At 60.3% G+C, this 21,483-nt stretch overlaps 1 protein-coding gene across 1 annotated transcript; it reads left to right on the top strand.

The window, feature by feature from the left end:
• The first annotated feature begins 3,798 nt into the window (after nucleotides 1-3,798).
• ACTRT2 (actin related protein T2) lies at nucleotides 3,799-4,969 on the top strand. The gene has a single exon (XM_045546482.1). The coding sequence runs from the start codon at nucleotides 3,799-3,801 to the stop codon at nucleotides 4,930-4,932; it is 1,134 nt and encodes a 377-aa protein (XP_045402438.1). The 3' UTR covers nucleotides 4,933-4,969.
• The last annotated feature ends 16,514 nt before the right edge of the window (nucleotides 4,970-21,483 follow it).

The following is a 21,483-nucleotide window of genomic DNA, read 5'->3' as shown; positions in this document are numbered from 1 at the left end:
AAGGACCCCAGAGGGGATGAGCCCAGCCAGCGCCCCTGCACCTCGGACGAGGCTGTGCTTCTCTGCGGGGGAAACTGAGGCCTGGAGGGGCTGTAAGAGGATGGAGCTACTAGATGGGGATGCCTGGTGCTCCCCACAGTGCTCTGTCCGGGCCTGGGGCGGGGGCGGGGCCGCCTCCTCCGTGAAGCCCCAGCTGAGGTTAGGTCCTGGCTGCTCTCTCTCCCTCTCGCTCCCATCTGTGGTATTTCGCTGCTGCAGCCCAGCTGGGACGGTCCCCTGGGTGGCAGCAGCCGGGTCTCCGGACCACCACGTGGGGCTTCGTCCACCCTCACTGGGCTGTGTGTGGATGGTGCCACTGGGGTTTGGTCTTGGGTCACAGGGGCTGGCCTGCGCTGACGGCTGCCACCCACCCCAGCGTGCTTGCAAGGGAGACCCCCGGGCTGCACGTTCCAGCCTCCCCTGCAGTCAGGTGGGGGCATCACAGAGCCCTGGAAACCACCGTAGGGAAGGTCCCGTCCTGTTGGCGTCTGCAACCTGGTATCCCCACACCTCAGCCTCAGGGTTCCAGCCAGGTGCCCCTCTTGACATGGTGCGTGCCTAGGTAGGGCTCCTCACCTGCCCAGGGAGGCTGGAGCCCCCACCCCTACCTGCCACTCCTGCTGGTCACTGATTGGCTGAGGCTCTGGGCACCAGTGAAGGGAGGAAGGAAAGAAGGAGGGGAGGGAGGGAGGAAGAGAGGGGAAGAGAGATACATTGCTGAGTAGATAGATGGATAATTGGATGGCTTGGTGTGGGGATGTATGGATGTGTGGGTGGATGTGTGGATGGATGGGTGGATGGATAGATGCATCGATGGCTGGAGGAATGGATGAACAGATGGGAGCTGTCATAAATTTTACCTCAGAGACTCATAAGGGCTAAGCTGCCTGGGATTCGAACGCTCAGAGTGTGGGCTTCTCAGGGGGTGGCTGGGCAGAAAGGTGAAAGAGGAGCCATCACTGGGGCATCCTGCAAGTATTCATGGCCCTGGACCCCCCATAAACCAGACACACACCCCCTCTTCTCTCTTGCAAGGACAGTGCACGTCTTGCCATCTGAAGGGTCACCCTGCTCCTTCGGGCTGGCAGTGACTGGAGCAGGCCCTCAGCAAGCAGGGTCTGGCTGCCAGATGGCCAGCACTAATGAGCCCTGTCTGCAGGCCACTAATTGGTGGAGGCTAGGGGCACCAGTGACAGACAGACCAGGCATGATGGGGCAGACAGGGACCCAGGGCTGGGTGACCCAGGCCAGTGGGAAGTGGGGGGTGCCCAGCGGACCCAGGGCTGCTCACTCCCAAGTCTAGACGTCCAGCAGCCTCCCAAGGGTACCACTGTCTGTCCACCTCCTGCAGTGGCTTCGCGGCCCCTCCACGGGGTGGGAAGTTGCGGGGGGCCCGTGGGAGTGGGAGAAGGCAGCCACCGGGCACGACTACTCAAGCAGAAGTCAGAGCGAGCCTCCCGTGCAGGACGGAAACAGTGGCCCACCAGCGTCACCCCGGGCGAGCCCTGCCCTGCGAGGGGATGGAGTTGCAGCCAGCTCGCCCATAAACTTGTTCAAGCGATTTACGAGGCTTGGCCGGCACGGGGTGGGGGTGGGCAGACCTGACCGGCTGGCTTCTAATTGGAGCGGGGCGAGGACAGCGTCCTTGTGTTAATAGCAAACACAACCTTCGCTGGGAGCCTCCCATCAACTCCACATCTGGCTCAGCTACCGAGAGTTTCCGTCGAGGTGACCATTGCCACGTTCCTCAAGTGGCGAGGAAACCCATGGTCTCTCCCGTGCCAAGATACATGAGGCCTCTCCCGGGCAGTCGGGGGGTCAGAGGGGTCTCCACGGTGGGCCGTGCGCACCGTGTCTCGCCCGGCACGGGGGAGGCTGAGGCTCCCCGGCTCCTGAGAGCCATAGGCTGCAGTTCCTGCCCCGAGGGAAGCTGGAAACCAGCACAACGTCACGTAGGCCGTGGCTCATAAACCCACTAGATTTTCTCAATGGCCACGTGTGCCACCCCCAGAGGACATCTGTGCCTTCTTGGTGGGGAGGCTTCAAGGTCCTTCCTGCTTCTTCCGGCTCTGACCACGCGGCGGACGCTTAACCGTGAGGACAGAGTGTCTGCTGACCAGGTCCGGCTGCCGGGCTCCGACTAGGCCTTGCCCTGAGGCTCTCGGCTCCGACAGCAAGCCCAGAAGTGACAATTAAGGAGCAGGCTTGTCCCCAATGTCCAAAATCCTGGGTGGCACCTAGGGAAAGCCCATTCTGCCTGCAAATTGCTTCTCTCAAGTGGACAAAGAGCAAAGTGGTGACTGCTTCCTGGGGCCCATTCTGTGGGCACGTGGCGCCCAATGCCGGGCTCTTGGGTTGTTGGGACGGGGGAGCTGGGTGCGCCAGACCCAGGGCCGAGGGCGGCGTGTCTGCCGGGCTCAGCGGGAGAGGGGGCGGCATCTGGGGAGAGGACCTGGGAATACGCAGAGTCCCTGCCCTGCCGTGGCCCTGCCTTGCCTGCTGCAGACTCGAGGGTGCAGGCTTGTCTTTGGGAAGGGGGGGCCTGCCAGGGTCACGGGGGGGACCCAGCACAGGTGTAACAGGTGCAAACGCCCAGGCCCGACTGGGAGGCTGATGGGGAAGCCGGAGCTGGGGGGTGTGTGGCCGCGTGCTTGCGTGTTCTTGCATGACGTGCGTGTAGGTGAGAGGCTGCTGGCCCCTGGGACATTGTCACTGAGCACTGTTACTGCAACGGGGTGCCAGGAGCCTTGGAGCCCCACACACCCCTTAGGGCACCAGGCCGTCCCAGCCATGCACTTTCTGCCCCTCCTCTGTCCACCTGCAAATGCCAGACGCCCAGCCAGCCCAGGGCCACTGGGACACGCCCACACACCCTGGCCCAAGAGTCCTCCCTGCCTCAAATCATTATGTCACCTCCCACTGCGGGCCACTTTTAGGGCCAAAATCTAGACATTGTGGGACCATGTTCCTCCTGATTTAGCCTGAGGGCGCCAGTGAGAACATTCTAGCCAGGCCGAGTCCACAGGCCTTTGTGATGCAAGCAGGCCACAACCCCGAGACACACATTCTGCTCCCCGACCCCCACAGCAGCCTCAAGCCAGAGCAGGGACGTGCACCTGGAAAAAGAGCCAGCCGGCATGGAGGGCTTTGCTCAAAGTCTACCTGTGGGGCAGAGAGCAAGGACCAATGGGATAGAGGAAGAAGAAATCTTTGAGGGCTTCCTGGAGGTGTCTGTATTCAAAAGAACATTTGACAGACCTGCCGGCATCCCCCTTGCAACCTGGCGCCTGGTTCGTTCCCCTAGCAAAGGGAGGCATTGTTTGTCATCCCAGAAACAGCAGCTCAGGGGCCAGGGCGGCTGGTTCTCTGAGCCCTGCCTAGCGGGCTCTGCTCTGTCCACTCTCAGGCTAGGCCTTTGCCTCGGGTTGCAGACTTATCAGCACTGCCCCAGTGCCTGCCTCACTCAGCGTCTCATCCTGTAGGGAGCACGGGGCTCAGCCCCACCCACCAAGGGCCTCTGTTGCTGGCTGGGGACAATTGTTGCCTTGGCTCGATTGTGACCTCTCAGACAGCCTCCCTGAAGGGGCCTGGCAGGGCCTGGACCCCTGAAAGGAGAGCCGACCGGCAGCTGAGGATGGAGGGCTCTCGGGCACTGTGCTAGCCCTGCCTGCGAGCCGCAGGGTCCCCTATTGTGTCACAGAGTGGCCCGCGCGGGCGCCGTCTTTATTTTGCTGAGGCTCAGGAGAGAATGCTGCAGAAATGTTTAACCCATGCGTATTAGATACTCCAGCTGTGATTTTTGACAACGGGTCGGGGCTCTGCAAAGCAGGCCTTTCTGGAGAGATTGGGCCCCGGCACGTCATCAGCTCTGTTGTGGGGCACCCCAAGTTCAAGATCTCCTCGGCAGGCACCAGCCAGAAGAAGTACTTTGTGGGGGAAGAAGCCCTGTACAAGTACGATGTCTTGCACCTGTGCTACCCCATCGAGCGGGGCCTGGTCACGGGCTGGGACGACATGGAGAGACTCTGGAAGCACCTCTTCGAGTGGGAGCTGGGCGTGAAGTCCTGCGACCGGCCCGTGCTCATGACGGAGCCCTCCCTGAACCCGCGGGAGAACCGCGAGAAGACGGCCGAAGTCATGTTTGAGAACTTCAACGTGCCCGCCTTCTACCTGTCGGACCAGGCTGTGCTGGCGCTGTACGCTTCCGCCTGCGTCACAGGCCTGGTGGTGGACAGCGGGGACGGGGTCACCTGCACCGTCCCTGTCTTCGAGGGCTACTCCCTGCCCCACGCGGTGTCCAAGCTCTACGTGGCGGGCAGGGACATCACGGAGCTGCTCACCCAGCTCCTGCTGGCGGGCGGGCGGGCCTTCCCGTGCCTGCTGGACAAGGCGCTTGTGGACGACATCAAGGAGAAGCTGTGCTACGTGGCCTTGGAGCCGGAGAAGGAGCCGTGCCGGAGGCCGGAGGAGGTTCTGCGCGAGTACAAGCTGCCCGATGGGAGCGTCGTCAGCATCGGGGACCAGCTGTACCAGGCACCCGAGGCCCTGTTCGCGCCCGAGCAGCTGGGCATCCAGAACCCGGGGCTCTCGAGGATGGTGTCCAGCAGCATCACCAAGTGCGACGCTGACATCCAGAAGACGCTCTTTGGGGAGATCGTGCTGTCCGGGGGCTCCACGCTGTTCCGCGGGCTGGACGACCGGCTGCTCAGGGAGCTGGAGCAACTGGCTGCCAAAGGGATCCCCATCCAGATCACGGCCCCCCCCGACCGGTGGTTCTCCACGTGGATCGGGGCCTCCATTGTCACCTCTCTGAGCAGCTTCAAGCAGATGTGGGTCACCGCCGCGGACTTCAAGGAGTTCGGGACGTCCGTGGTCCAGAGAAGATGCTTCTGAGGGTGCCGCAGGTGGGCAGCGAGGGAGGCTGCGCCCGGCCTCGGGGGAGGCCCAATAAAGACGAGGTCACAGAGGGTTTGGCCTGTCGGGCTCCCCTTGTCCTCGGTGGCAGCGGAACAGCCTCTGGCACTGGCGGTGGGTCTCCAGGGGGTTCTGTCCACTGCTGCCTCCCTCCTTTCTCCCCGGGAAGCCCTGGCTGTGGGTCGAGGCCGTGCCACCTGCAGAGGCCCACGGCCGGCTGGATTCCGCGGGGCCTCGGGTGGCGAGAGAGTGCGAGGGAGGGACAGCAGGTGCGGCCCCGTCCCAGGCTCCGCGGGTCTTTATAGGTGGCCCCCGCCTGGCACGACTGGGCTCGCGCTCTGCCTTCATGAGGCTGGGCAGCCCAACGGGTGGAGCCGCTGTCCTTGCGGACGGGGACAGTGGGAGCAGAAGTCACCATTTGTCTGGGGCTGTCTAAGCCCAGAGCCGCTGCTCCTCAGAGCACCCTTGTTTGGGGCTGAAATACTGTCAACAAAGTTAATGGCCATCAGTAGGGTGATGGCTGGATAAAGTATGCATAAAGGGAATTTTTCCACTTTGATTTGGTGGAATTCTCCCAAAATATTATTGGGAGAAGTGGAAAGTACAGAGAAGTCTTTATAAAACAGCCTCCCCGCCCCCCGCCTATTTGGGGTAAAGCAGCAGCGGCGCTTCCCCGTGTCTGTGTGCATCTGTGCACGCGTGTGCACACGTGAGTGAGGGCATCGGGGGCTGTGGCACGTGGAGAGAGGAAGGGTCCGCACCGCAGGCCAGAGGGCGCCGGCCGGGGATGGGGGGTGAGAGGTGGCGCCAAGGGAAGGAAAGAGGGGAAGCGGGAAGGAAAAATCGAAAACTCGGGAAATTCAGCCTGAATGAAGTAAACAGACCCATTTATCTAAAACTGTGTGTGGGAACTTAGTCTTTGCAGGGTGCACCTTCTTCCTCCCTTTCACTTCACCCCACCTATGAGGTATCTGAGGAGAGCACGTGGCGGATTTGGAGACAGTGCACAGTGGGGTCATTTCTTATCTGCTCTGTCAACCTCTCTTTTCATTGGTGTGTTTAGACTGCTCACGCCTAAAGCAGTCAACACGCCCCGTCTTAGGCCCGCCGTTCTGTTACATTCTGCTTGTTTGTTTTTCTCATTCCTATTTATCTTTCTTACCTCCCTGTGGGGTATGGGGCATTTTTAGGGTTGCGTCTTGATTTATTTAGCGTGTTTTGAGTGTATTCCTTTGTGTAAGTCTCGTAGCGGGTGCCCTGGGTATCATAGACATGTGACATCACAATCCACAGGTAATGACATCTTCCCACTTTGAGGTGTAAAACTTCGCTCCTGTTTAGGGCCCTTCGTCCTCCTCATTTTTAAAATTTAATTGTTGTGTTTCGCCTGCGGGCACCGAGCACGGCATCAGATGGCGCTAGGATTTTTTTCTTCAACCGTCAAATGTGATTTGAGAAATTCATGGGAATAGCCTTCCGTATCCGCCCTGTTTTTACCTAATCCGATGTTCTTTTGTCCTTTCTGGAGCCCTGGCCTCTCTGCTGCGATTTCCATTGTGTTTGGGAGCTTCCTTCAGGCACCGTGAGGATGAGATCACCGGCCACGATTCCCTCCGTCTTCCTCTGCCTGCGAACGTCTATTGCTCCTTCACCCCCAGGGACGCCCTCCCTGGGTCGAGAATCTGCAGGTAGCAGTTTTCTCTCAGTGCTTAAAAAATGCGCTGGTTCCTCCGGCCTCCGTGGTTTCGGGTCAGGAATCCTCATTGCTCCCCTGTGGAAAACGTGGTGGTTTCCCTCATCGCTCTGGCTGCGTGCGAGGGGTTTTCCCCGTGTTTAGATTTCAGAGTTTGAGGATGACGTGTCGATGTGGATTGATCCCGCCGCCTTCGTCCCCCTCCGGATGCTGGGTGAGGCCGGGACGCGCCGACACCGGGGTGGGGCTGAGGCCGGGCTGGCGAGACCCGAGATGGAGACCGCTCACACCACCTGCTCCATCTCCTTGCTGCCAGGCGGTGCGGTGGGGGAGATGAGGGTGGGGTGTGCTGGGCGGCGTAGGAATGGGTTGCCGTGCGCTGTTAGAGCGACCCCACACTCTTCCCGCCAGGACCACAGAGGCGCGGCGTGGTTTGTCCCCCGGCATTTGTCTGGAGCAGCGAGGGTGTCCCAACAGCCGTCTGTCCCTACGCCGCCCTTGGCCGGCAGGAGCAGGCTTTTTCGAAGCTCTTTTTGTCTGTGCCTGTTGGAGACTCTGGGTTGGAGGCTCTGAGCACCCCGTTAGACATATCTGGGAGACAAGAAGGAAAGCCATGGAACCCCCAGGTCCCCAGGTCCCGAGGTGTGGGGAGCGCGGACGCCATTACAAGATGGCGCCGATTTCCGGTGGCTTGGCTGAGGTAAACAAGTGTGGCGCATGCGTAGTACATCTGTAGGTCTGTTACATAAGTATGCATATGAGGTTTTCTGACTCGGCCTATTGGTGACCGCTTGTGATTGACTTTGACCTATCTCTGTTACTTCCTGTTTCCCTGAGGGTATATTACTGTGTGAGAGCTTGTGCTCAGGGTCTTCCGCATCTTGAAGCTTAGAGGGATCCCCAATAAAGCACTGTAGAAGAACTCCTGTTGCCGCGTCTTCCTTGCTGGCGAGGCGGGCGCGACAAGTGGTGCCGAAACCCGGGAACTGTACCACCAGGGCACCAGCGGAGACGACCTCTAGTGAGGTGAGTTCAGAACTACAGTGTGGGACAGCCAATTTCCCCGCCCCCAAGAGAGACATGGGCAACATACCACTACGCCGGTTTCTGTGGCCTCTGAAAACTCTGCTTGCTGAAAATAAAATCCATGTTGACGATCATGACCTAAAGAGATTGTTGAGGGAGGTGGACCGGGTGTCCCCTTGGTTCCTAGCCTCCGGCTCGCTCGCCATACCATCTTGGAGGAAGGTGGGCCATGATCTACGCGAGGCGTTAGATTTAAGGCCTGGCGTCTTGATACTTCATAGGTTAGTTATGGATTGCCTAAAGTGCGATCCGCAGGGTTCGCAGAGTGCAGCAGAACAGCTTGTGGAAGTGCAGTCTCAGCTCTCAGAAGGAGGGAGAGGGGAAGGAGTTGCAACGGTTAAGGACGATCAGTCATGTCAGGTAGAGAACCGGCGAACGGGTGACGACCCGATGTTGCCAGAATTTGCAGATTTGCATTTGTCCGAGGCGGAAGGTGAATCGTCCGCCTCGGAGGGGGAAGAAGCTACCCCCTCTTTTCAGCAGTTGAGAAAGGAAATACGGGGACTTAAAAAACAGGATGTGGTCCAGCCGAGAAGGCAGGCCCTGCCCAGGCTCGATATAGAGACCTGGCCTCCCCCGTATTCCCTGCCCCCACCTACAGCGCCCCTCGTTGGGCCCGCACCGGGGGGTGGAGCGTCTCTCCTCCCCCCAGAAGCGCGGAGAGAGCTAGGATTTGCTTTCCGTGTGTATGTGGACAACAATAATCAGAGATATTGGCAACCTGTGGACCATAAGCAATTAAAGGAATTTGCAGAGGCGGTCCGCAACTGGGGGCATAGCGCAGCCTACACTTTAGTACTGCTGGAGAGGCTTGCCGCTAGTGCCCTAACGCCCACGGATTGGCAGCAGGTGGTGCGCGCGGCGCTATCCACGGGCCAATATCTAGACTGGAAGTCCATGTATCATGACGGGTGTGCCGCGCAGGCCCGTGCAAATGCAGCCCAGGGAGGCGGCAGAGCAGCGTGGACTTTTGACATGCTCACCGGACAGGGACAGTGGGCCAATAATCAAACGGCCTACCCGGAGGAGGTGTATGTCCAGGTAAATCAGATAGCCATTAAGGCTTGGAAGTGTTTGCCCAAACGGGGGGAGGTGCGTGGCAATCTGACAAAAATTGTCCAGGCTCCGGCAGAGCCGTTTTCGGATTTTGTGGCTCACATGATGGATGCCGCAGGAAAGATTTTTGAGGACCTAGACTCGGCCTTGCCGTTGGTTGAGCAACTAGTTTATGAGCAGGCCACTTCAGAATGTCGGAATGCCATTACGCCATGGAAAAGTAAAGGCTTAAATGCATGGCTGAAGGCTTGCAGGGAGATTGGGGGTCCTCTGACTAACCAAGGCCTGGCGGCCGCGGTCATAGCAGCACAAGCCCAGCAACAACGCTGTTGCTACAACTGCGGCAAGCCCGGTCACTTGAGAAGACAGTGCCGAGCGCCAAGTAAGGTGAAGCAATCATCTTCACAGCCGGGGGTTTGCCCCGTGTGCCAGAAAGGTCGGCACTGGGCCGCAGAGTGCCGATCCGTTAAAGACAAGGAAAGCCGGCCCATCTCCCGAGGGCCTAGCGGCAGCATGGTTGCACTGCCAAAAAACGGGAGGCGGGGCCCACGACCCCAGGGCCCGCAAACATATGGGGCGATGCTGGCGCAGGACAGCCCCCAGGGGCCCCCGGGCCCGTCTCTGCTGACCCCGGGGACTCGTCCCTCCTTGAATCCGGCGCTACCGGGGGGGAACCTAGGAGGGCCACCCTCGGTTCCGCAGGATTGGACCTCCGTGCCACCACCCTCACAGTTTTGACACCTGGGTTAGGATGTCAACCTATCCCTTCAGACTTTAAAGGACCTCTGCCCAATCATACTGTGGGATTAGTGCTTGGGAGGTCATCGGCTACCTTAAAAGGGCTGATTGTCCACCCGGGGGTTATAGACTCAGACTTCCAGGGGCCAATAAAGGTCATGTGCTCATCACCTCGGGGAATTATCTCCATCCACCCCGGAGACCGATTTGCTCAGCTTCTGCTCCTCCCTAGCCTTCACGCTTGGTTCCCCAGCAAGCAGGAGCCACGTGGTAGTAAGGCGTTCGGGTCGTCCGGAGGCACTTGTACCTTTCTGTCTTTGGATTTAAACACCCGTCCGACCCTTGTATTGACTGTTCAGGGAATAAAATTTGAGGGTTTGCTGGATACGGGAGCAGACACTAGTATCATATCTGAGCGGTGGTGGCCTAAAGGCTGGCCGCTCACCCGCTCAGAGGCAACTTTACAGGGCCTGGGTTACGCTTCGGCCCCAGCCGTGAGTGCCCGAACTCTGTCTTGGAGTGATCTTGAAGGCGGTAGGGGTAGTTTTAAGCCTTTTGTTCTCCCCTTACCAGTGAATCTCTGGGGCAGAGACGTCCTGAGACAGTTAAACCTTAAGTTAACAAATGAGTATTCTGCTCAGAGCCAAGACATGATGAGTACCATGGGATGGGTCCCGGGTAAGGGCTTAGGAAAGAATTTGCAAGGCAGGTCAACACCACTTATGCCTACTCCCAATCCCGGTAGACAGGGGCTGGGTTTTTCCTAGGGGCCGCTGACACTGCCTTGCCCATTCCCTGGGTTTCGGAGGACCCGGTGTGGGTGTCTCAGTGGCCATTACCCTCCGACAAACTGCTTGCAGCCCGTGAGTTGGTACAGGAACAGCTCACTCTTGGGCACCTTGAACCCTCTCACTCGCCTTGGAACACCCCTATTTTTGTGATTAAGAAAAGGTCAGGAAAGTGGCGCTTACTGCAGGACCTAAGGGCAGTCAACGCCCAGATGCGCCTAATGGGGCCTGTCCAGCGAGGGTTGCCCCTTCTTTCTGCCTTGCCCAAGCATTGGAATCTGATCATTTTGGATATTAAAGACTGTTTTTTCTCTATTCCCCTTCACTCATCTGACAAAATTAGATTTGCATTTACACTCCCTTCCATGAACCATGAGCAGCCTGATGAAAGGTACCACTGGCGGGTCCTGCCTCAGGGCATGGCTAACAGTCCCACTCTATGCCAGATTTACGTGAGCGTGGCTCTCCAGCCTGTTCGACAGAGGTACCCTAAGGTAAGAATCATCCATTACATGGATGACATTCTACTATGCCATCGGGATGCCCAGTTGTTGCTTCAGGTCTTTGCCTTCCTTCACGCTCAGTTAAAGGAAAGGGGGCTGTCCATAGCTCCCGATAAAGTGCAGGAAGGGGCGGTGGGCTCATTTCTTGGCAGTAGCATCCTTCCCGATAAAATTGTACCTCAAAGGCTGTCCATTCGAAGAGATGCTTTGAGAACTTTAAATGATTTCCAGTGATTATTAGGAGACATCAATTGGCTTCGGCCTTTTCTGGGTCTTACCACCGCTGAACTAAAGCCTTTATTTCAGATTCTTGAGGGAGACCCTCATATCACATCCCCTAGAACCTTGACTCCGGAAGCCCTAAAGGTCTTGCATAGGGTTGAGGAAGCCATTAAGAGTGCGCATCTGGTACGCATTCGTCACCAGGACCCTTTTCTTCTCTGCCTGCTCCCCTCTCCTACACTTCCTACAGCAGTGCTTTGGCAGGATGGTCCCCTTCTCTGGGTACATCCTCAAGCCTCTCCGGGAAAGGTGATTGGTCACTACCCGACCTGTGTAGCTGACCTCACATTAAAGGGCCTTCACATGGCTCTCTCCCACTTCGGGCGCTACCCAGAGAGCCTCATCTGTCCATACACTTCCAACCAAATAGACACCTTATGTGCCACTCTTGATGCATGGGCAGTGCTGCGGTGCGCTTTCCCAGGAGGCATTGACAATCATTACCCCAAACATCCCCTATTACAATTTGCTATGAGAAATGACCTCATTTTCCCGAAGGTGACTTCGGCACACCCACTGCCTAATGCCCTGGATGTCTATACTGATGGCTCTAAAACAGGCATTGGGAGTTATGTTGTCCGGGACCAGGTGTTTACTAAGCAATTCCCTTACGCCTCCCCTCAGCTGGTGGAGTGTGCAATAGTTGGCCTGGTTCTCAGCACCATCACCGATCCCATTAATATCATCTCAGACTCTTGCTACGTGGTTAACGCAGTGAAGGTTTTGGAAACTTCCCCTTATATCCTTCCTAAAAGTACAGTTTTCTCCTTATTCACGGACCTCAGAAGCATCATCCTGAGTAGGACCAACCCATTCTCTATTCAGCATATCAGAGCACACTCCCTCCTGCCTGGACCCATGGCGGCGGGAAATGCAATGGCAGACCAGGCCACCCGCACTCTTTGGGTGGCTGATAACCTTGCTGCCGCCAAAGATTTTCATACACTTTACCATGTGCCAGCTGAGACCTTGCGTCTCCGATTTCACATCTCGCGTGCTGAGGCGCGTGAGATTGTCTTGCAGTGCCACGCTTGTGCTCCTTTTCGCAATGTCGCGCATACGGGAGTAAATCCCAGGGGTCTGCGACCATTACAATTGTGGCAAATGGACGTCACTCATATTCCCTCTCTGGGAAAAACTCAGTTTGTTCATGTCTCCATAGATACCTGTTCTGGTGTCCTCCACGCCACGCCACTAACGGGGGAAAAAGCCAGTCATGTCATCATCCATTGCTTGGAGGCTTGGGCTGCCTGGGGCAAGCCAAGTACTATTAAAACAGACAATGGCCCCGCTTATACCTCCAGAGTTTTCCAACAATTTTGTGCTCGCCTCGGAGTCAAACACCTCACTGGCCTCCCCTACAATCCTCAGGCACAAGGCATTGTGGAGCGTGCCCATGGCACGCTCAAGGCTTATCTACAAAAACAGAAAGGGGGAGATGCCCTGGAGGCCATACAGAGGTCCCCTAAAGGTACCATTTCCCTTGCCCTTTTTACCTTAAATTTTTTGACTTTGGATGTGTCCGGCCGCTCTGCGGCAGAGAGGCACACGTCCCCCCCGGTGGCTCACCGCGAGGCGGTAAAATGGAAGGACGTCTTAACGAGCCAGTGGAGAGGCCCGGATCCGGTTATAGCCAGGTCCAGGGGAGCTGTTTGTGTTTTCCCGCAGGATCATGAGGACCCTATTTGGGTTCCGACGCGCTTGACCCGCTCGGTGCACACCACGGCTGAGGAGGACGAGCGTCCGGCGGGCCAGGATGGCGTCACTGCAGATGCTGATGCTGGCGGGAGTCCTAACGACGGCGACGGCGGTACCGGAAGCGCGCTGGGCCCTGATGGATGTCTTCCCTCTGCCGATGCCCGTCCGGCATGACGCCACAGTTTTTCCCCGCTTTTTTACCACCAACGAGTCTCTAGAACTACCTTTCCTCCCGTTTGATATCCCTGTGGAGGCGCCCTCGGCCACGATGCTGTATCGGCAGCGACGCGACTTTGGCATCACCGCAGCCATAGTTGCCGCCGTAGCGGCCGCGGTGGCTGCCGCGGCGACGGCTGCAGTTGCGCTCACCACTTCGGTGCAGACGGCCACCGCCTTGAACAACTTATCGTCGGGGGTGGCGACCGCCCTGGCGACCCAATCAAACGTCAACGCTCAGCTGAAAGGAGGCATCATGATTCTCAACCAAAGAGTGGACTTGGTTCAAGAACAAGTGGACTTGTTGATGCAGGTCATGCAGCTCGGATGCGAGTGGCGCCTGCCTGGCATGTGTGTCACCTCTATCCCTTTTCAGAACGCTTCCCGGGCAGCTAACCTATCACGAACCCTGTCACAGCAATTGTTGGGTGCATGGTCCAATGAGTTTGAGACTCTGATGGAACAGCTGCAGGCTAGTATAGTTCACGTCAACTCTACGCGAGTCGACGTGGACTTTGCCCAAGGACTGTCGGATTGGGTGTGGCAAGTGGCTAACCATGTGAAAGAGTGGGCGGGAATGGGCTGTTTGTTAGCCTTGCTCGCGACTGTGGCCCTGATAGGATTTGTGGCCCTTACCCGTATGGCGCGTCGCAATCGGTGCAACCAAATGTTGCTGCAACAAGCCTTTGCCGCACTGCAACTCAGCCAGGACCCCCACGTGTGGATGGCCAGGTTATAGGCGTTCCGCGACTTGCCTGCTCTCCCCCCTCTCTCGGCTGTAAGGTACCTCCATGACGGGAATGCGTGGGTCCCGCGCCTGGAGGCACACCAGTTGGTGCCAGGCCGGGAGGCAGCCCGCGTAGCCTAAGACAGAGGCCTTACCCACGGCCGCCTTTATAACCGGCCTCTGCACGTCTCCGAGTTCGCTCATTGCACGAGATGAGGCGGTTTCCAGTCTGGCAGGCCTTCTTAAATAATAAAGTAGGGGGAGATGTGGGGAGCGCGGACGCCATTACAAGATGGCGCCGATTTCCGGTGGCTTGGCTGAGGTAAACAAGTGTGGCGCATGCGTAGTACATCTGTAGGTCTGTTACATAAGTATGCATATGAGGTTTTCTGACTCGGCCTATTGGTGACCGCTTGTGATTGACTTTGACCTATCTCTGTTACTTCCTGTTTCCCTGAGGGTATATTACTGTGTGAAAGCTTGTGCTCAGGGTCTTCCGCATCTTGAAGCTTAGAGGGATCCCCAATAAAGCACTGTAGAAGAACTCCTGTTGCCGCGTCTTCCTTGCTGGCGAGGCGGGCGCGACACCGAGGCAGCCTCCCGAGGCTCCCCCGTGTGTGTCGTGTTGTATCCAGGGCTTCGGCTGTAAGCGGGAGAACCTGGGAGGGTTTGTACTTCTTTCTACAGCACCCGAAGGTTACAAGCGGATGGAGCCTGTTCCCACTGGCAAAGCCCTTCCTGTCGGGGTCGCTGGGTTTTGTGGGTGGTGATGGTGGTGACGGTGATGGTGGTGGTGAGGGTGTTGGTGATGGTGATGATGATGATGATGGTGGTGGTGGTGATGGTGATGATGGTGATGATGGTGGTGATGATGATGATGGTGGTGGTGGTGATGGTGATGATGGTGATGATGGTGGTGATGATGATGATGGTGGTGGTGGTGGTGATGATGGTGGTGATGGTGGTGATGGTGATGATGGTGGTGGTGGTGATGGTGATGATGATGATGATGGTGGTGGTGGTGATGGTGATGATGGTGATGATGGTGGTGATGATGATGATGGTGGTGGTGGTGGTGGTGATGATGGTGATGGTGGTGATGATGGTGATGGTGGTGATGGTGGTGGTGGGGATGGTGGTGATGATGATGGTGATGATGGTGATGATGGTGATGATGGTGGTGATGGTGGTGGTGATGGTGGTGATGATGGTGGTGGTGGTAGTGGCGGCAATGATAGTGATGACAATGGCGATGGTGGTTTTCTGACCTCTAGGTCTTCTCTAGCACTGTGTCCTTCCTGGAGCACTACAGTGCATAGAAAGTAAACAGTCCCCAAGTCCCTGACAGGGTCCATGGCAAGAGCATCATAACCAAGCTGGCTTCCAATTCCGGCTTCTTTGCGGGGCTGGAGGCAGACGCGCTGTGCCTGTGAGGGAGGGGGAGTTGGGGTAGCTGCGGGTCGGCCTTCGCCTCTGCAGCTTGACCCTCCTTCAGCCTCGAGGTGTCTGACGTGAGGACCGAGGCTTAGGGCTGGGCTGGGCCGGGCTAAGTCCCGGAGGAGGAGAGACAAGCCTCCCTCTGGCTTTGAACTGCTCTGCCCCTGCCAGGGGTCCCCAGGAGCTGGCCTGAGCCCATGTCCCTACTTCCAGGGTGCGGATCCCCACTCCCCGGACCTTGCCAGAGGGCCCTTCAGGCCTCACCCAGCCCCTTCCCGCCCTGTGATCCTGAACCAGATCTGTCTGTGAAGCAGCGTTTGGACGTCACAGGCTGCCCGCTCTGCTGGGGGAGCTCCTGGTTCAAAGCTACAGGCAGGAGAGGATGAGGGTGTGGGACCCGGGGGCAGAGAACACGTGACCTGGGGCTGTGAGACTGACCTAGACAGTGTCTCTGGGGGCCCAGAAGCTGCCAGCTCCCCGCTTTTGCCCTGAGGGCCTCTCTCCCCGCCAGGGAGAAGTGACTGCTCGTGTCTGCAACATCAGCCCATGTGACTTTGGGGCTCCAGGCCCCTCCCAGTGCCTGGCCCCGGCTCCTGTGAGCGCCAGGGACCCTCCTCTGCCACCGAGGCTAAGGGTCAGGTTGGGCGGGATGCTGCAGAGATGCTGCTGCCAGGCCCCGGCGGAGGCAGCGGAAGGGTCTGGAGAGGACAGATGTGACTGCGTCTGCCCCAGCAGCCACGCTGCCGAGCCCAGCCCGTCTGGGTCCTGGAGTCGGTGCTCAGCCTCGGCGGTGTGGCCGGGGCTGAGGTCAAGGTTCAGGAATCCACAGCTGGTCCTAATGGAGGGGCCAAGCGTGGGCTGCTGAGGAATGGGACCCTCACAGGTGGCTCCACGCTTGGCCCAGGTGGAGCCCGGGGGGCCCTACTCTAAGTGGTGAGGTGCTTCTCTGCTCAGCTTTGTCCACCTTCCTAGGTGACTACGGGTCACCTGTCCCACCTACAAGGAGCTCGGTACGAATGCTTCTCCCAGGCAGGCGCTGGGCACCGCAGGTGGACCCTGTGGGCAAAGCTCTGGCTTCTGCTACAGCCGTCGCTGCCACCCCTCGGCCGGGAGCACCCATGAGGTGGCCCTGGACCTCCGGTGGCATGGGCAGGGCACCCCCAGCAAGGAAGCCCCGAGCAAGTCAGCGCAGGGCAAGTGCACAGGGGCATTTTGGCCCCAGGCTTGCGGAGTCTCTGTAGCCCCGGCCCCGGGACTCAGGCTTCCACCCCCTCCGCGTCAATGTCCAGGCACACAGGTGACCTCAGTGGATGGCTCTGGCCACTGCACACACTCGCCTTCCTCTCGTGTGGGCTCAGTCCCACCAGCTTGGGAGGCCAGAATTTACCGCCAGGGTCACTGCTGACTCGGGGCCAGCGAGGGACAGCCCAGGTCTGGACTGGGCTCTCGGGCTCCCTTCACCTCTGCTGCCCTTGAGCAGGGGTAGGGGGAGCCTCTGAGCCCCGAGTCCTCACCTGCCAACCCCCTTCCCAGCCCCCACCCTTCCCCAAACGTTAAGACAAGGCCTCCGTGCCCAGGATGGTGAGGGCAGGGCCCGGCCTCATCCGGGCGTTAGGAAACCGGTGTGGTGATCTGAGTCCCTGTGTGCCAGCAGGGGAAACTTGTAAACCAATGAGGTCCAGCTGTCGACAGTTTAAATATCACACAGCTCACTGGCTTCCCCCAGAGGAGGTTTACGAGCACTTAAGAGTTGAGGCTGGTTCTGGGTGATCCGACGCAGATGAGGAGTGCGCCAGCCCCGTGCGATCTGGGAGGGGCCCCCAGGGCCCAGGACACCAACCCGGGACCCCCAGGGAAGCCTCATCCTGACGGCCCCACCCCGCCCTCTGGCTGGGAGGCAGCTTCCATTCCTTTTGAAGGTGCTGACGACTGGCCGTCCTCGAGGTGGGTCTGGCTGCAGGGGGACCTGGTGGCCCTCAGGCCCCTGTGGGCAGAGGACACCAGCAGTCTCAACTCTTGGAAGGAAGCTGCCCAAAGGCCCATGAAGAAGGGACCAATGTGGGCCCCCTGCCTGGCTTCTGGCCCCTGTCCTGGTGGCGCCAGCCCCTGGCATGTGGGCACGTGGGCAGGACACCAGCTCCTAAGAACCAAAGGGATGGAAGTGCTTGGGGCAGGGCTGCCTGTCCCCCACCACGGGGCAATGGAGGGCCGCATTGTCCCCTTCCCGCCCGTGAGGCTGGGAGCCTCGGAGGCTGCACAAACCGCGGTGGAGTCCTCGCCAGTGGTCAGGGGGCGGGGGCAGGAGAGCCCAGTGGTGCAGGCACGAGCCGGGAGCTGGACAGTCTGGCCCAGGCTGGGCTTAGCCCTGAGTCAGCGGGTCAGACCTCGGTTTCCCCACTTGCCTGCAGGGTGTGGGCACAGGGACGCCCAGCCCCCAGCAGTGGCTCCCCCTGCGGGCCCTGCTCTCTGGGCACCTCCGTGGTGGGCCCTGGGCAGAGTCAGCAGCACCTCTTCTGGGATGAGCAAGTGTGTCTCAGACTGCACGAGGCAAAGGTCAGGGCCCAGGGCAGACCCGGCGAGGACCCAAAGACGGGCCCCCTGACTCCAGACTCCTGCCCCAGCCAGACCCCAGAGCAGGGCCGGGTGGGCTGAGTCCACTCACTTTCCGTTCCTCACCCAAACAGTCCTTTAAAGATGTGCCCGGGAGGTTCGCAGTCCAGGAGGGAGGGAGGGTGTGCTCGGCCGGTCAGTTCCTTAATGCTGAGCTGGCCAGTGGGCCCTGGTGCGGCGGGCCTCCCCGGCCTGTGTGGTGGGAACTGGGGTGTCCCCGCAGCTAACTCGGAGGCAGGGACCCTGCCCGCCTGGAAGATCGTCTCTGTCCTGCTCCCTAGGGCAGGACCTGGCATCCACCTGCCCTCGTGCTCGGAAGGGGCCACCCAGGGCAGGTCCAAACCCTCGGCCGGCAAGACCCAGTCCCCAGCCAGGCCCAGGCAAAGAAACCAGAGTGGCTGACAGTGGAAACCTCTGCAGGCCGCGGGCAATGCCCGCCCGGCTGCCAGGTGCCCACGACCTGCCCGCCCGGGGCAAAGCTCTTCCCAGGCCGTTTGCACAAAACCGTCAGCGGCGAGTGGCCACTTCCCTTCCCTGGCCACCCTGAGTCTAGCCGTGGCTTTCATCCTCCCCGTAAGCGTCTGTGGTTTCCCCGGTGTGTGCTAATCCCCGCGCCTTGCAGCCCGTGTGTTTGGGCACTGTCATCGGTGACAATGTCCCGGCACAGGAGACAATGTGGGCATTGTCACGGCCGGCCCTGGCTCGGAGCGGGAAACCTAAGACGTCCCCAGTTATCACACCGCGGGGAGCAGGCCGGGCTCCAGCTCCGTGAAACCATAATAATTTTCTCCCATTATTCAAATCTCCTGTTTCTGTCGCCCCACCTTTTGGCGGCGGCAGCTGAGGGAGAGAGCGGCTGAGCCACAGGCCCCGGGCCCTGCAACCTCCTCCGCCACTGGCCAGCGGGACGGCATCCAGGGCCCGGGGAGCTCCAGGGCCTGGCCAGTGACAAGGACGCCCGGCAGGCGATTTCCTGGACCTGCGCCCTCCCACAGTTGTCTCCTGACCCGAGCCCGCGGCGCTCTGGCAGGGCCGGCTGTGACGCTGACGCCCGGAGACGTGTCAGCGGAGGGGGAGGCGCCCTCGCCCGCCACCCGCGCCGGCCAACTCCGGCCAGAGGCAGCCGCTCCTGGCACCCGCGGCCGGAGGCTCCGTGGACTGTTGCCAGCCGGCCCCCGGGGTCAGGAGACACGTGAGACCCCACCCGGAGCTTGTGGGGCTGGGCCGCCTCCCGGAGAGCGAGCGTGGAGGCCGCGCCGGGCAGGCCTTGCCGAGAGCGTCGCCAGCGAAAGCGGATACCTCCCCGTTACGCAACCAGGCCCGGCCAGGATGGGCCGCGCAGGGCCAGCCAAAACAAGCACCATCCCGGCTCCAGAGTGTGAAGTCGTCAGGCGCAATTAAAGTGAGGCTGGCGGGGAGGGGGGGCCGGACGCGGGTCACGGCCTTCCCGGGGAGGGCGCTGTGCTGTGAGGTCCGGCCCTCGCCGCCCGGGCTCCTCTACCCCTGCGGCCACCCCGCTCCCTGCCCTGGGGGGACAGCAGGAGGCATCCAGAGCCCTCTCCCCTTTGCCCCAGTCAGGCCAGGACATTTCACACACAAAGCCTGTGTGAGGTGGGGGACGGCTGGAGATACTTTTGCTCCCTTTCTGCGAGCCTGAGGGACGCCGGAGACTGACCCGCAGCTGGACACGTGCTCGCCCGGCAGCCAGGGCTCTGGCCGGTCCCGGACACTCCGACAGGAGCCTGGCAGCCGACTGCAGGCGCCCATAGCCAGGGCTTGCCAGAAATTCCCAGTGCAGGGTGTCGAGAGCCCTGCCAGGCCAGGGAGGGCAGGGACGGTGCCCGTGACGGTGACCGGGCCTCCTAGAGCCGGGGACAGGGCCTGGAGCGCAGTGAAAGCCCCATAAATTTCTCGGTGCCCAGCTGCCGTGGGGGCACCAAGGATGGTGGGGACTCAGGGGAGGAGAGACAGAAAAGGGAGCACGTCACCTTGTATGGGACCCCCATTTTTGTCAGGGGAGCACCCCTTTCCCGCCAGCTGTCTCCAGGGCCAACACGTGCAGCGAGTGGCATCACAGCTAGGAGGCAGTGACGGGGTCCCCGCTCCACCGCGGCCCCCTGGCTGGGCGCCAGGCCCTGCAGGACAGGGCTGGCCCTCCGCCGTGGCGAGGGGGACGCGGCCACCCAGCCCGGGGAGCGGGGCCAAGGCGGGAAGCGGGGCTGCTGAGCATGTGCGGGGGTGGGTGAGGGGCGGGGCAGGGGGCCTTTTATCTCACAGGGAGCTGGGGGAGTGTTGCACATAAAACTCATCCCCAGGAACATAAATCAGAAAAGTGGAAGTGAGACTCTATAAAGACTTCAAAATGTTGGCTGCGGCCTGTGCGGGGGGAGGTGGGGACTGAACCAGGGAGCCCGAGAGCCAGGCCAGCTGTGATTCCGCCGCCTGGGGCTGGCAGGAGCCGGCGGGCACCCGAGCCCACCCTGTGGCCCCCGCAGGTGCCCCCTCTGGTCCCGCAGGGACCCAGGGATCGGGGCTGCAGAGTCTTTGGCCAATAAGTTTCTTCCCTCGCGTCACACTCGGCCCCAAAGCCCACAGCTGGACCTGCAGCGGGGGAGGGGCCCAGGGAGAGCCCCGGGGCAGAGCAGCAGCGGGTCCCAGCCAGGCCCCCGCCGCGGGCAGCGCGTGGCTCCCCCGAGCCAGCTGTCCTGGCCGTGGTCCCCGGCCTGAGCTGGGCAGAGGGACTGGCCGCTGCAGGCCGAGACGTTTCTGGAGAAGGGTGGTCCCGTGGTCACAGCTGCTCAGAAGACCCTCTCTTGCAAGTCCTCGTGACCGTCCCCACTGCCTGGGCATCGCGGCTCCTGGCGCAGCAGCTGGAACAGAATGGCCACAGCTAAGTATGTCTCCACAGTCCGCGTGTTCTTACTTAAAGCTCCTCATGGCCAGGAGAGCGCGTGTGGTTCTGTGTCCTGGTGAGCTGTGCCGGGTCACGTGGGCCCAGCAGGCCCTGTCCCCTTTCAGCAGAGAAGGGTGCCTGGAGCTCAGGACCCTCCCAGACGCGCAGCGTGTGATGGACAGACAGGTGCAGAGCGCAGCGGCTGCATACCCCTCGTCCGAGCCGCCCATCGGCCCTGAAGCCCCCTTGGCACCGGAGCTGGCCAGGCAGGGAGGCCTAGGATGGGGGGTGTGGGGGGCTGAGACGGCCGTTTGCACGTCTCAGCCTGTCCTGACAGACGGGTCGCAAGGAGGACGCTCGAGACCAAGACTGACATGAGGCAGGAGGTAAACCTCCCACCGGCCATCGGAGGCGACCGTCACCCTGGGGAGCCTCATCTCCAGCATGATGTCATGAGGCCAGAGGTCCCCTGTGTGTCCATGTCCCTTGATTCTGAGCCCTGGCCCCAATCAGCCATCGTCACAGAGGGGACTGCCTGCGGGCTCGTGGTCCAGGTCAACTGCCACGCTTCCAGCTCCTCTCAGGTGGGCAGCAGGCCCTGTTGCCGCCTCTGATGCCCCCAAGGATGCCCAGCAGCCTGGCGAGGGCGGTCGGCCCCTCCCTGCCCACCTGCCACAGGTGAGCTCACACGCCCAGGCCCGGCGGCATCCTGAGCCCCCTCCTCCCTGTCCCTGTGCGGTGGGGGGACTTACCTCTCCAGGCCCAGGTCCCAGGGTGCCCCTCCAGGGCCCCCCGAGCGTCCC

Source organism: Lemur catta, chromosome 3, assembly GCF_020740605.2.
Source record: "Lemur catta isolate mLemCat1 chromosome 3, mLemCat1.pri, whole genome shotgun sequence".
In the NCBI taxonomy this organism is placed as follows: domain Eukaryota; kingdom Metazoa; phylum Chordata; class Mammalia; order Primates; family Lemuridae; genus Lemur; species Lemur catta.
This window is presented reverse-complemented; position numbering and strand designations above follow the sequence as displayed.